Source organism: Vitis riparia, chromosome 6 (assembly GCF_004353265.1).
Source record: "Vitis riparia cultivar Riparia Gloire de Montpellier isolate 1030 chromosome 6, EGFV_Vit.rip_1.0, whole genome shotgun sequence".
In the NCBI taxonomy this organism is placed as follows: domain Eukaryota; kingdom Viridiplantae; phylum Streptophyta; class Magnoliopsida; order Vitales; family Vitaceae; genus Vitis; species Vitis riparia.
The window spans coordinates 14,547,953-14,562,800 of NC_048436.1; the positions used below are offsets into that span (position 1 = coordinate 14,547,953).

Here is a 14,848-nt window from a genome sequence, read left to right on the forward strand (position 1 = left end):
ATGGGCGTCCTTTTGGATTCAGCTAGTGTGTACATAGATGACTATCATTTGACCTTGACAGACCTTGTAGATTGGTTTAGCTCTAAGCAGAGGGAGGAAGGTTGTTTTTTGTTTTCTATCTTCTTTTTTGCTTCCCTGATGTTGCTTCTTGTGTTATACATTGTGTACCCTTGTACATCTACATCTGTTTTAAGTGTTTTTAGGTCCTATTTGGATCGACTTTTGAGAAGCCAAAAGCTCTTTTTAAACTCAATAAGAACTTCGATGCATGCTTGGCTAATTTTGTTCAAAGAGCTTATGAGATAGAAAATGAGCCTAATATGGAAGTCAAGAAAATATTGTTTCTTATAGAAGTTCTATTTTAGGTTATGTAAGAAGTTTTTTTCATGTTTAATAAAAAGCTTTTACAATATCAATATTACCCTTTAAAATTTTTACTTTCGCTTCAATTTCAGCTTCCAAATAAAGTAAAAAATAGGAAGCTATCCCAAACAAAACCTTAATATATCTTCTCCTTTTGCCTATAAAAAAAATTATATATTATTATTATTATTATTATTATTATTATTATTATTATTATTATTATGGGTTAATCTCTCTCAGGTGATTGAGTTTGTCCAATTTAAAGAGCGTTTGCAACACTCCGATCAGTATCTAATGGCAAGGCTTGAAGCTCCCATTTTACAGCTCAAGCTGAATGCAAATAACATTGAAGAGGAGGAGGTACTTCTTTTCTCTGAAACTCTGTGGTCTAAATGCTACACTGTTTATATAACTTTATTAATGGAATCAATTATAGATATATCATATTTTTATTTGCATTTTCTTTTAGTGCATTCTTGAAAGCTTGAAAAGCAGAGTTCACTTTCCCGAGTTCTCTAGTGAAATTGGAGGCAAATCTTTAACTTTCAATGAGGATATGCAGTCTCGACCTTGGTGGACACCAATACCAGATAAAAATTATCTTTTAGGTTAGTATAACATATACCTTGATTTTTCCAGCTTCAATCACAACACTTGGATATATGAGTAATTGTTGACCAGCAGAAATTTATGCTGGTTATAGTATTATCAGAATTATCAGATTGCTGGGAAGCTACATGATGCTGCCTGGTAGAAGTGTTTGTTAAATTGTAACATCATAAACTGTATGATTGTACGCCACCAATCTGTACGCTTAATTAGAGAAGGGAGAAATGCTACTTTCTCCTCTGAATTTCCTATTCTTAGTAGAAACTAAGAATTTATCATATTTTAAAACTTTGAAAAAGAGTTCAATCATTTTTTCATTTTTCTGCCTTTTCTTCGATTTGAGACTTATGGTATGTTCTTTATGTTATTTGAAAACTAACCTATATTTTTCTTGGTATTAATTGTTTGGCCCTAATTGACTGTTTACCTTTGTTTGCAGAACCGTTTGAGGGAGTTTCCTTTTGTCCTCGAGAGAACTTGGTATAGAATCTTATGCCTTTACAACTTTGTACACTGCATTTAATATTTATCACTTTATTGGTATAGCGAAATGCTATGGTGTTTTTTTACATTGATTTATTTTGAGATTCAGTTTCCTATTTGTCAACAGTAGAACCGTTTTCAGATTAGTTTTTTCTGAGAGAAGCATTTGTTTCCAATTAGTTCCATTTTTTTATCAGATGGTAAAGGTTTTTTGCATTTCTTATGTGTCTTATCAGCAACAGCAGAGGAAAGGAAGGGAAGCGAATGTCCGGACTGCCATTGAGAAGAGATCCCTGGTTCCACGGATGATCTATCTGTCTATCCAGTGTGCTTCAGCATCACTCAAAGAAAATATTGAAGCCAATGGTTCCATGTATGACCCTAAGATCTCCTCAGAGCTGAGGTTTTTGCTTGAACGCTATGCAAAGATTTTGGGATTTCCTTTCAATGATGCAATACAAGTTGTTGTAGGTGTTTTGAGTGGCCAAAAGTCCTCTGAGGTATGATTGTGCTGTCAGTTTTACTCTTTGATTTCTTCTAATCATTACACACACCTTTATATATTTGAGGCTCACCCTCCTGTGATTCCTTTAGATGATCACTCATGCACATGCCTTTATATATAGGAGTCTCACCCCGTTATTCTTAATTGGGCTTCACCTTAAGCCATCAGGTAGTATGACCCCATATTCATCTTGACAATCCAAACACATTTGTTTACATGTGTGTGGCCATACTTTCATGTGTGTACATGTGTATACATGCCTTTTTTTGCATGCAGAATAGAATTATGTATAGTACTGTATAAGTTAATAAATCAAATGAAGTGAATTGTTATATTCAAATTCTCTTCTTTGATCTCTCCTTGTGTGTCCATGACCAGGGAATTCATTGACATCCCTTTTAGTTTGATTTTGTTGGATCAAAGGGAAAGTTTGGTTGACTTTCCTGGGAGTAGACTTACAGTGGGTCCTTAACCTTTGATTCTACATGGAATGTACTTGGGTTTGGTGTCATGCTTTCTTGCAAAGGATGTTTCATCCTCCTCTCCATACAAAATTTCCCTTTTATATTTAATCTTTCCTTGTCTTTGTAAAAGGAAACAAAAATTTCCTTTCTTACTGCAGGATTTTTTTTTCAAAAAAGCTAGCTTCATGTCACATCTTTGTAAAAATTGTGCAGGCTTTTAATTCAGACACAGTTGACTGGTTGAACTTTGCTGTGTTTTTGAATGCATGGAACCTGGGTTCTCATGAACTAGGGCTGTCAGATGAAGATGGATGCAGGCCTGGTACTTGGCACATTGTTAATTCTTTGTTGGAGAGATACATTGTGGAGAAAGTCAGATCCATGGGACCTCTAATTTCTTCTCTTGGCTGTGACCTTCCAACTTTGGTGCAATTGGTAACAGAACCATTGGCTTGGCATGGTTTAATAATCCAATCCTGTGTTCGATCAGCCCTTCCATCTGGAAAGAGGAAGAAGAAAAGTGGATCTGTAGATCAGTCAAATTCTCCAGTTTCAAATGCAATTCGGGATTCAATCCAATCTCTCTGTAGTATTGTTGAGGAGGTTACAAAATGGTTAAGAGTACAGATAAAAAAGTCTGAGGATGAAAATGTGGAAATCATACTCTCCTCTTTCCAGACAAAAGAACAGACCGTGGGGCCTGGGCAGGTGTTCCAGGTTTTACAAGCTTTGATCTCATCTGCAAGTGATACTGAACTTGGTGACCGGATCTCTCAATCATTGAAGTCATGGAGTCATGTTGATGTCGCAAGGAAGCTAGTAACTGGGCAGCGGAAGGTAATGTCCGAGTTCCTCCAAATTTGTGACTCCAAATTTAAGTTGCTCCAGTCATTAAGGCAGCAGATATAGCTGGTTTAAGTTTGAAGGGATCAATGGCAGCAGCACAAAAATTTTCTGCATTTGGATCAACCCAACCCCATTCTCCTGGTCGCATTTTAAGTTTGGATCGACCTGAATCTCCTACTGTTAGATCAAACCCTATATCTTCTCCAAGGTATTTAAAACACCCCTACACAGCAACGAAATTGGCAGCAACTCTGAAGTTAATGGGTGCTGCACGGGCTTTGTGATCAGCTGCAATTTTAGTGGTTTTGTTTTTTTGTTTTTTTTGTTCCCTTTTTTCACTTTCAGATTTTCTGTTGGGCAGTGTACACTAAATAAACATGAAAAATTTGTTCTCTGATCGAGTTCCATATCTTCACAGGCTTGTATCTTTACTCTTTTCTAAGCTCAAATTTTGCCAATGTAGATTCATTTCATTCTTCTAGATTGAAGTTACAAGCTTATGCTGTCTTGTTCTCTATCCATTTGAACATTAAACAAACTGTCACAGTATTTAGAAACAATGAAGTCCTTTTTATGAGAGTCAGTGCCATGGTGCATATGGTCAGTTGTTAGGCTACCGAATCATTATAACCATTGACTTGTTTAAAGGATATTTTGACCTCCATTTCTTTTACCAGGCACCCGACAGCTGATACAATATGTCAATAACTGCTCAAGCCAATCACGGCCTTCATTAAAGCAAGCAGTTGAGCTTAACAATGTTGACAACTAACTTGTGTTGTCTGCTACCTATTTGCCACTGGGTCAATCTCTCCCACTCTCATCAACTCCTCTAATTATGTCCCCCAAATATTTATATGACATGCTTCTCTACACCTGTAGATCCGTGTAGGGCCATATCTTGGAAGCTTAGAAATTGTAATGATTTATACAAATTTCAACTTGCTTAGAGACAGTGGAGCCTATAAATTTCATTCCAAGTGAGTTGGTACTTAACAAAAAATAAAGAAGATTAGTTATGGTCCATGATTGGAGTTTTTGTCCTTTCACAAAAGTGGTAGGGCATTTGCAAAAGAGGGGAGCTTCTTCTTTGGTTTGTTTGAGAATTGTTTTCAAAAACAGTTTACAATCGTTTTTAAAAATAACATTGTGTTTGAGAAGTCAAATATATGGTGAAGATGTGGAATGAAACTTTGTTGATATGAAATTTAATCTAAGATAGAAATGAAATCGAAGCATGTCTTATTCTCAGTTGTTTAGTCCCACTTGTATTCTCAGTTTTATCTCCATGATTGTAACACACACGAATTTTTTTTAAAAATTTTTACTTATTATTTGAAACATTATAAAAAAAAACAACTAAAAACACTTAGAATTTGTTTTAAAAAACAATTTGTTATCAAAACAAATTCTAAAAAAAAGATTGTTTTTTTGTCCAAAGTTTGCTAAACATGTCTTTTGGTTTAGAAAACTATTTTTTTGTTCTAAAGAACACAAAACCAGTTTTAAAAAACCTTAATTTCTGTACTTGAAAACGAAGAACAGCATAAAAAAAATAAGATTTTACAATTCCATGCTGAGTTTTCAACAGTTCAACTACTGATTTTTTAAGGCAAGACTCCAAGTACGGAAACTATACGGCTTAGTTTTCAAATCAGCAACTAATGCCCCTGAAACCAGAATCTTCATTTGTTTAACTGATAAACCTAGTGGGTGTACCAAATCCCCTGATGATTGAACTTTTTCCTATGATCTTGACAAATTTCCCTGTTGACTCATTAACCTAATCTCTCTCTCTCAGTTCCTCTTTGTAGTAAGAAAAATGAGATAAACAGCAAAGCCTCCTCTTCTCTCTTCAGTTTACTATAAATAACTAAGCTCTCCATGCTCTAACTCATGCACTACCACTACACAACTTCACCCAGAGTTGATAGAGTAATGGAGGCAAACAACATTATCATCAAGCCCAGGGGCTGTTCCCTCTTCCTAGGCCTTTTCCTGTTCTTTGCCTTTTCAGCTTCTTTAGCAGACGCAGAAACTCACTACCATGACTTTGTTGTATGTCCTCTTCCTTCATTTTCTTTTTCTTTCTTATTTCTCCTAGAGTATAATTGAGTTATTTGGGAAGTGTTTTTGAAAATGATTTTCAAAAATAGATTTTTAAAATCAATTTTAAAAATTGCTCTTTAATGATTTATAAGACAAAAGCATGTTTGAAAACCTAAAATGATTTAAAAATAATTTTTATGTGTAATGTTTTATTTTTAAACATTCTCCATGCTCATATAATTATTTTTCACAACAGTTATTAAAAAATAAGTAAAAATAATTGAAAATAATTAAATGATGTTTTCTGAAAATACCATATTTTCTATTTTTTTGAAAAATAAAAAACTGTTTTAAAAAATAGTTATTAAACAAAGCTTTGTCAGCTGACTACTGTTTGTCTCACTGAAATAGGTTCAACAAACGCCAGTGAAGAGGCTGTGCAGAACCCATAACATAATCACAGTGAATGGGCAGTTTCCAGGGCCAACCTTGGAAGTACGAGATGGAGATACTCTTGTGATCAAAGTTGTAAACAGCGCTCGTTACAATGTCACCCTCCACTGGTAAATTTTTTTAATAGTATGCATACTAATTCCTCAATATGTTGAATCAATCATGAGACAGTCAACAATCTAAGACCTTACTTGATGTGCCAGGCATGGAATTCGTCAGATGAGGACACCATGGGCGGATGGACCTGAATTTGTGACCCAGTGTCCAATCCGACCAGGAGCCACCTACACTTACCGGTTCACAATTGAAAACCAGGAGGGGACCTTATGGTGGCATGCTCACAGCAAATGGCTTAGAGCTACTGTTTATGGAGCTCTTGTCATCTATCCTAAAATGGGTTCTTCTTACCCCTTCCCACAGCCCAACCACGAGGCCCCCATCCTTCTTGGTAACCTCTTCTTTTTCCTGAGCAACTATGGCAGTCATTGAAATTAGGGTTTTAACTTGAACTGATTGACCATCGAGATGGCTAACTGAATCCAATCTAAATTAAGAAACGATGGATCCAACCTTTAATATGAGATACTCAACCTCAATTTTCGGAGGTCTTGTTGAGTTTGGATTAATCGGGTTAAACCTAGATTAGTCGGGTTGCATAATTAAAAATTCATTTATAATGTTTTTTGAAATACTTGTTTTTTAATATATTTATATGGAATTTTAAATAGTAAATATGACAAAACTTTAAAATAACAACAAAAAATATCACTTTTTTTTTGGAAAGGATGAAAAAATATAAAAGATAATATAATTTAATGATTTTTCTTGAAAATAAAAATAAAATATTTTTATATAGAATAATTTATCATTTTATTATGAGGTTGTTTGAATCTTGATCCGAATTCAATCAAAATTGAGTTTAGGTTGAAAAAACCTAATCTAATTCAATTTAAGTATTGAAAATAATTGTCTAAATCCACTCAATCATTAGATTAGGTTGGGATCAATATGTCCCGGTTGCACTCATAAGTGAAACTCAATTGACTCGAGGAACCATTAGTTTTCAGTGAACAATATGCTCTTTGGACAAACAATGATGATCTCCATTATGAACAGGTGAATGGTGGGATAGGGACCCCATTTCTGTCTTAAGACAGGCAACTTTTACTGGAGCAGCTCCAAATATATCTGATGCATACACCATTAATGGCCAACCTGGAGATCTATACAGATGTTCCAGCAAAGGTTTGCAGCTTCTTTCTTTTTGAGATTCCTTGTATTTCAAGAGAAAACACATGGGTTCATTGTGGTTTTAGTGGCTCATTACTTCTTGTTGTATCTCATTAGATAGTGGTGTGTTAAATGATAATGCAGAGACAGTAAGATTACCACTGGACTCCGGCGAGAGGATTCTGCTCAGAATCATTAACTCCGCACTCAATCAGCAACTCTTTTTCTCAGTTGCCAATCACAAACTGACCGTTGTTGGAGCTGATGCCGCCTACACCAAGCCTTTCACAACCACAATCGTGATGCTGGGGCCAGGTCAAACTACCGATGTTTTACTCACTGCTGATCAGCCCCCTGCCCGCTACTACATGGCAGCAAGAGCCTATGACAGTGCCCAGAATGCGCCATTCGACAACACCACTACTACCGCAATCCTTGAGTACAAAGGTGCCTGCTCTACCAAAAAAGGCCAGTCTTCAAAGCCTGTTTTCCCACGGCTGCCTGCCTACAATGATACTCCCACTGTGACAGCATTCACCAGCCGATTTAAGAGTCTTACCACGGCGAAGGTCCCCACCAAGATTGATGAGAGCCTGTTTTTCACGATAGGGTTTGGATTCTTTAACTGCCGCCCTGGCCCCCGGTGCCAAGGCCCGAATGGAACCCGGTTCGGTGCCAGTATGAATAATGTTTCCTTTGTACTACCGTCAAGCAACTCCATACTCCAAGCTTCCTACCAAGGCATCCCTGGTGTATTCACCACAGACTTCCCAGCTTCCCCACCATTACAATTTGATTATACTGGAAACGTGAGCAGAGCACTGTGGCAACCTGTGAGGGGGACGAAGGTTTACAAGTTGAAGTATGGTTCTACTGTGCAGATTGTGTTGCAGGATACCAGTATCTTCACAATAGAGAACCACCCAATGCATCTCCATGGCTACCATTTCTATGTTCTTGCACTAGGTTTTGGGAATTTCAACCCAGTAACAGATACAGCCAAGTTTAACCTCATTGACCCGCCGGTGAGGAATACGATTGGAGTGCCGACTGGTGGGTGGGCCGTGATTCGATTTGTGGCTGATAACCCAGGTCATATTCTCTTCTCTCTCTTTTGTGATTGATTATATGGAGATAGGTTTGATTGGTGTTCACTGCTTTTACTATGTTTGGACAGGAACCTGGCTGATGCATTGCCACATTGATGCTCATCTCACTTGGGGTTTGGCAATGGTTTTCTTGGTTGAGAATGGAGCTGGGGAATTGCAGTCCATAGAGCCACCTCCGGCGGATCTACCACCTTGTTAATTAAGATCATCAGCAGAGCACCACCCATTGATCAAATCTGCTTCCCCTGACAGCAGGGATTGAAGTCTAGTCTTGTCTTGTCTCGTTTTCTGGCGTAAAAGCATTTGATTTGCCCACATTTGGTGTCTTGTTTTTCCATTTTATCCATGTAGGAAGTCCACAACTTTTTTCTTCTTTATCTACTCCCCGAAGAAATTGTAACACCCAACTTAATTCTAATGAATGAGTATTAGATGTGTGAGCCTTGAGTTGTATGACTCCAACTTTGGGAAGTAAAAGGACCATTGATCTCAGAAAAGACGAACTACTTGCATTGTGTTAGAAATGGAAAAAGAACAAGTAGGGCCCATTAGAGTTAATTTTTGACAAGCTCCATCTCCTGGTCTTGGAAACTAAATCAAATCATTTGGAGAAATCAAAACATTTTAATCCCAATTATTCATTTCAAAAATCTTTTTCCCCAAAATCAATCCCCACTGGGCAATAAACTCTTGTTGGCCGAATGATTGCATACACAATTCCTAATTCTTAAGAACATAATTACAGTCCGTTTGATAATAATTTTAAAAAATATTTTTAAGTAAAAAATTAATTTTAAAGGAAAATTAAGTGTTGTACAAAATTTGAGTAAAGATTTTAAAAGTTTGAAAAATCGATCATAATATTAAAAAATCTTTTATAATGTTTTTGGGATTCTCAAAAATAATTTTAAAGAATACGCTTTTACCGAAAAATAGTTTAAGTAAAAACACCGTGAAATGCCATGTATGACTCTTACTAAAATTAGAATCTTCTAGAAAAAAAAAAAAAAAAGTTAATAAAGCTACTGCCCGATTCTGAGTTACACAATCCAACGGTCCTCCTCCTCGTATAGCCACGTGGACAGCCTCTTCTTCGGCCATGTCAGCAACTCAACCCATTCGCTCCAGAAACGACGTCGTTTCACACTGCGACCCACTCCCTATCATCAACCACCGTCCACTCAACCTCCCTTCGACCCTCACTCCGGGTACGAGTCGATGATTCTATGAGATTCTCGCCATGTGCCTTCGCCATATTCGCCACACCTCAAATCTCCGTTTCTGCAATTGGCCATGAAGAGGATGGAAGCCATGTGAGATAGATTTCGAAAGGACATTGGGACTTGGGCGTGAGTGAACAGAGGTTTGATATGGGGAGATTTGAGGAGGTTAATGGGTTCGGATACATTGAATCACAATCCCGAGATTGAGGATTTGTACGAGAAGATGATTTTGAAGCTTAAGGAATTGGCGAGGCTTATGGACAAGAGTTCAGCTAGGGTTCTTGAGCAGGTTAATGTCTCAGTATTCGCCTTAGATTTCGATTTGCTTCACTGAATATTTATGTCAGGAATATTGGTCTTGAATTGGGAGAAGAAAATTAAGCCCTAATTGTTTGATTTTAGTTTATACAATTTCAGAAGAATTGGCATACTCTATTGAAGAATACTGATAATTGTTGTTGTTATTGTCTCTAGGGACTGATATGAGATCTATACAACTTTTGACAGGAAGATCAAAATGGAAAATTAAGGTGTAAGCTTGCAGGCTTGCAATGGTTGTTGGTTGCTCAGAGGATTTCCACTACTCATTTATAGGTTTTATGTATATGCATATATGGTTTTGCTTCTATGCTATATTTTTATTGGTTTAATGATTGACTTAATACGCAAGTTGTTCTTCTTGTAATTGCTTTGTTTATACTATTGGTTTTTTAATTTTATCCAAAAGAATTAGGAGATGAGGTTTGCACTAAATAAGCTAATCTATCAGAATGTGAAGAATACATAGATTCCCAGTTTGTTTTTATGAAGAATGGTCACAGAATCAAGAAAAGACAGTATGTGGACTAGTGAGCAGGATGGTTGCTAAAGGATCCCATTTTGCTCCCTTCTTTCAAAGTGATTTTAGAGGTAGGAGTTGATTGATAAGGCCCCTCTTATTTTCAGAAGCTTATAGTATAGAACTTCGTCAAGATCAAGTGGGGTTTCTAGATAAGACTTTTGCTAGGCATGAGCTTTTGAAACTGTCTTCAAGATAGGACAAGTTAAGGCTCCAAGTAAGAAATTCTGTGGTCTATTTTGCTGCTACTTTGGGAGTTTATAGGTTCCTTAGTTGCCACTAAATTCAGATTATATGCTTAAAGAATTAGATATTTACTACCGTGAAGCACCAGTTGGATTAGTAGCTCATTTACTTTGGTAACTGGGGAAGATCTAGTTAAGACATGTACTGGGCTCTTAGTCAAGGTACACAATCTGTTATCAATCATCCTCTATTTGGCAGACCACAGTCCTTTGTCCAAAGGCTGCCCTTGAAACTGTTATCTTTTAAAACATATTCTTGATGGTTATGGTAATAAATGGTGTGCAAAATAGGACAAACAAGTCTAACCTTTGGTCCAGCCCAAACACTTGTAATCATCAGAGAGTGTTTCTAGCCATGTCTTTTAGCCGAAAACTGTAGAAGCACCTACCTAAATATTATGATTTCCCATTGTACATACCTCGTAGCAAAAGGGATAAACTAGGATATTTGCTATAGAAATTATTTTATTTGAGAAAGTCTTGCTGTGAAAATTCAAGGTTACAGAATTCCACTTTCTCAAGTGCTTGGAAAGTAGGGATACTTGTATTCAGTCTCTGTTAGCTTCTCTTCAAAAGTATCTAGAGTCATGTAATAAGCTCCCATAAGCCTTTGTGGATTTCTTCTTTGGCCTGTTTGATTTTGGTGGGTTAAACTTAATATCATAGAATGATTTCACTAGAATAGTAGGAATCATCATTCTGTTTCTAAAGATCATAGCAGGCATGCGTTTGGAGATTTTGTCTCATATACCAAGCGGAATTAATCAAATCCTGACTTGCTGCTTTCTTGTTTTGCAAAAGGTTGACTGTCTAGGGATAGAGGATGCAAATAAGAGCTCATGGATCTAGAAAATTTTATTGTTTGATAAAAACCTCTTTTCAAAGGGGCCAGTGGCCAGTAGGTCATGAAGATACATCTTGGAGTCACCTTACAGTCCCTAACATTTGTTCTTTATGAGTTCTGCTATAAAGATGCATGCAGGGAATCTTTAGTGTGTAGCCTATATAATTGATCCAGTGAGAAAATTTCAGTCAATGTACGTATCTTGGTCACTTATTTTTTTCTCCAGTTTAAGCCCAGTCATTTACATCTCTTCCTTTATCAGCATGAATTCAATGTTAAGATTATTTGGTATTTTAATAGAGTGGGATTACGGAACCCACATTGGAAATTTGGATAATTTCCTATCCCACGAAGAGCAAAGAAATTTGAATAAAATTGATGATGCTAATATAGAACCTTAATAGTTTTGGAGAAGAGTTTGGAGTTCTCTCTCACAGTAGAAAATTCAAACCATTTTCTAAAAAATGTGCAAGTCCTACATTATCAGCTTCATCTTAATCCATAGTGTAAATCTTGGATACCTGGCCAAGTTTTATGAGGTTTTGATTGAAATTTTTAGAAAAATGTTCCCACCTAAGAAACCTCTTAAAGAATTTAGTTTGTGCTGGTTGGATGGAGGGGTGCATGTCTTCAGCTTCTTTCTTAGTTCTAATGAATAAGACCCCCACTGACTTCTTCCAAAGTTCTAGAGGTCTAAGACAAGGGGATCCACTCTCCACTTATTTATTTGTTATGATGATGGATGCTTTAAGTTGATTACTTGTTAAGGCAAGGGAAGGAGGTTTCATCTCTAGTTTCTCGGTGGGTGGCAGGAAACTACGTTAGTTGAGGTGACCCACCTTTTGTTTGCTAACAATACTATAATTTTTTGTGAGACAAATGAAGAGTAGTTGATGTATTTGAACTGAACCCTCATGTGATTTGAAGCTATTTTTGGGTTGAAAGTCGATTTGGATAAGAGTGAGATCATCCCAATGGGGAGGATTGACAATTTGGAAGAGCTGGCAGCTGAGTTGGATTGTCGGATGGGAGTCTCCCTTCTACTTATTTAGGTCTTCCTCCAGGAACCCCTTTCAAGTCATCGGTAGTGTGGGAAGTAGTGGAGGAGAGAGCACAAAAAAGATTGGCCTTGTGGAAAAAATAGTACTTGTTGAAAGGGGGGAGACTCACTCTCATTAAAAGCACTTTATCTAGTCTACTTGTTTACTACATGCCCCTTTTAGTAATTCCAAGAAGGGTAAGTTTAAGGCTTGCAAAGTTCCAAATAGATTTTTTGTGGGGTGGAAGTGCTTCAAAGAAAAAAATCTCACTTAATGAACTGAGTCAAAGTATGTTTAAACAAGAAAGGAGGGGTATTGGGCATTAGGAATCTTTATGTTCTCAACTTGGTGCTTCTAGGTAAGTGGGGTTGGAGATTCATTTCGAAGAGAGACTCGTTGTGGAGGCCTATGATTGTTGGGAAATTCGGGGAGGAAAGTGGAGGTTGGACTTCAAGGGTGCTTAGGGAAGGTTATGGTGTAGGTTTTTGGAAAGCCATCAGGAAATATTGGAAGGTTTTTAATAGCAAAGTTTGCTTTCATTATTAGGAATGAGAGGAGAATCAAGTTTTGGTTGCACAAGTGGTGTGGTGACAACTCCCTAAAAGAGTCTTCCCCACCTTATTTTCCATCACTAATTCAAAGGATGCCTAGGTTGTGGATACGTGGGATGAAGAAGGGGAGCTAGGTCATTGGAGTCCTTGATTCTCAAGACAATTCCATGATCGTGAGTTAGAAATGGTGAAGGCCTTTTTGCATAGAATTCAAAAGCATTTTATTAGGCATGAGATGGAGGATAGAATGACTTGGTTAGCCTCAAGGAATAGAAAGTTCTAAAAAAATAGGGTTACGCGTAATAAGTTTTTGATATTCAGCAACCCCTGTTAAAAAATAATCAGAGAAATTCAAACATTTATCTATCCATCCATGCGGTAAACAACTACTCCTCCTATATGAAAATAATTATGCATCATTCTCACACCGGTGGTAGCTTCAAATAAATAATAGACTAATTCTCTTTCTCTGAAAATATAGAAGAAAGGAGCCTATACACCAATATTTGTCATAAAAGAGCGAAGTCATAATAAATGAGAGCTATATGACTCAACTCCAACATAATTACACTCTAATATAGCCGACTCTTTTAGGTACTTGAATATTTCCCAACTACTCTGGTGCATTTATGGTTATTGCTTCTATGAACATAGTAGCTAAATAATCCCAATGTGTTACATAAGGCAAATATTGTATAATTGTTCGATTTTCTGCAATTTTTTCCATCCCTCTGTGCAAATAACCTAGTATTAGTTCATAGTCAATAACATCTTCACCATCTAAAGTAACGATGAGTCGAAGAACACCATGCATTGATGGGTGATGAGAACCCATATTGACTATCATGAGGTCTTCTCTTGTAGTTGGTACATTCATAGGTTTACCCCTGATTCATTCTTCCATGAATTGTTGAAAATGAAAAGAAGTTCATCAAAATTCAAGATCTACTAAATCAAATAATTCAAAAGGACTCTTCAAATTAATGACTTTTTGTCTCCTGAATACCCAACTGACCAATTAATTCTTTATTACGTACTCTATTTTTCTTTGCCAAATAAGACTGCAACTGTTGATGTTTTCTTAGAATTTTCCGTAGACCTCTCTGAGATAAATAGTCTTTTCTGTGCAATTCCAAATGTGAAGTCTTCGGATCTTATTGGTGAAACTGACTTTCTTGACTCTAGGGGGTGCAGAGGCTTTCCCAGTTAGAGTGGTTTGGAACCCGTGGGTTTTGACGAGATTTGGTTTTTTTGCTTGGGAAGCATCTTGGGGAAGAATTTTGACTTTAGACCCATTGAAAAGGAGGGTTCCTTTAGTAAATAGATATTTGTAGGAGTCCATCGACCACTTGTTTCTACATTTTGTTACAGCTAGATATTTGTAGCAGTTGATTCTCTCATTATTTGGATTGCAGTGGATGATGCATTTTTCGGTAAGATTGATGTTGCTAAGCTAGAGTGGAGTTCAAGAAGGAAAAAAATGGAAGAAGGTTTGGTTAGTTGCGCTTTTATGCCTTTTTTGTGTAATTTGGCATCAAAGAAATCAGAGCTTTTGAAGATGTGGAACGTTCGGATCAAGCACTTAAATCTGTTCTTTTGCTTTCCTTTTTGGACCATGTCAGGTTTCATTTAGAAGGAAATCCTGTCTTTGATCGATTTTGTAGATTGGTTAGAAGCCAAGTAGTTGTGGGTAGGTAGGTGGTCTTGGTTTTTTGCCTTTCTTTATCTGTTCTTTCTGGTTGGCAAGCTTTGTATTCTTCTGGTGTACGTTGGCAAACTTTAGCTTAATCTATCTATGTTATTTTTCTGTGTGCTTCTCAAAAAAAAAAAAAAAAAAAAAAAAAAAAATCTCTAACAACTGAAGTAGCTGGTATACCTATTAACGGTATGAATAGTATTCTGGCATGGGCTTTAGCTTGGCTACTGACTTCAACTCGTGCAACCCAAAGCTTTCCTGCAAATGTTCTTTACAGATTTAGTCAAATGCTTTTTTGTG

The 14,848-nt window shown here is 36.8% G+C and overlaps 2 protein-coding genes and 1 long non-coding RNA gene across 5 annotated transcripts in view; all 3 read left to right on the forward strand.

Moving 5' to 3' along the window:
- LOC117917123 (N-terminal acetyltransferase B complex auxiliary subunit NAA25) overlaps positions 1–3,785 on the forward strand; it is a 28,107-nt gene extending 24,322 nt beyond the window's left edge. For both annotated transcript variants that reach the window (XM_034833349.1, XM_034833351.1), the window contains 5 exons: positions 604–723; positions 833–971; positions 1,412–1,452; positions 1,692–1,955; positions 2,638–3,785. In XM_034833349.1, the coding sequence (XP_034689240.1) occupies positions 604–723; positions 833–971; positions 1,412–1,452; positions 1,692–1,955; positions 2,638–3,333 (1,260 nt within the window). In that variant the 3' untranslated portion in view covers positions 3,334–3,785. The remainder of the gene's footprint in view (positions 1–603; positions 724–832; positions 972–1,411; positions 1,453–1,691; positions 1,956–2,637) is intronic.
- Positions 3,786–5,186: 1,401 nt separating this feature from the next.
- LOC117917124 (laccase-12-like) lies at positions 5,187–8,564 on the forward strand. The gene is made up of 6 exons (XM_034833352.1): positions 5,187–5,328; positions 5,731–5,882; positions 5,976–6,220; positions 6,889–7,017; positions 7,147–8,094; positions 8,180–8,564. The coding sequence occupies exons 1-6, from the start codon at positions 5,209–5,211 to the stop codon at positions 8,308–8,310; spliced, it is 1,725 nt and encodes a 574-aa protein (XP_034689243.1). The 5' UTR covers positions 5,187–5,208; the 3' UTR covers positions 8,311–8,564.
- Positions 8,565–9,284: 720 nt separating this feature from the next.
- Positions 9,285–14,659, forward strand: LOC117916921. Of its 2 annotated transcripts, XR_004651622.1 has the most exons (3): positions 9,285–9,623; positions 9,809–9,928; positions 14,268–14,659. It is a non-coding gene; the product is annotated as an uncharacterized LOC117916921 (long non-coding RNA). The 2 variants fall into 2 exon arrangements; XR_004651621.1 differs by having other exon boundaries at positions 9,809–14,659.
- The last annotated feature ends 189 nt before the right edge of the window (positions 14,660–14,848 follow it).

What these genes read in the sequence shown, in the direction of transcription:
- LOC117917124 (XM_034833352.1), top strand. Translation starts at nt 5,209, where the DNA reads ATGGAGGCAAACAACATTATCATCAAGCCCAGGGGCTGTTCCCTCTTC. An exon ending in CGAGGCCCCCATCCTTCTTG is followed by an intron (nt 6,221 to 6,888) that starts GTAACCTCTTCT and finishes CATTATGAACAG; the next exon opens with GTGAATGGTGGGATAGGGAC. An exon ending in ATACAGATGTTCCAGCAAAG is followed by an intron (nt 7,018 to 7,146) that starts GTTTGCAGCTTC and finishes ATGATAATGCAG; the next exon opens with AGACAGTAAGATTACCACTG.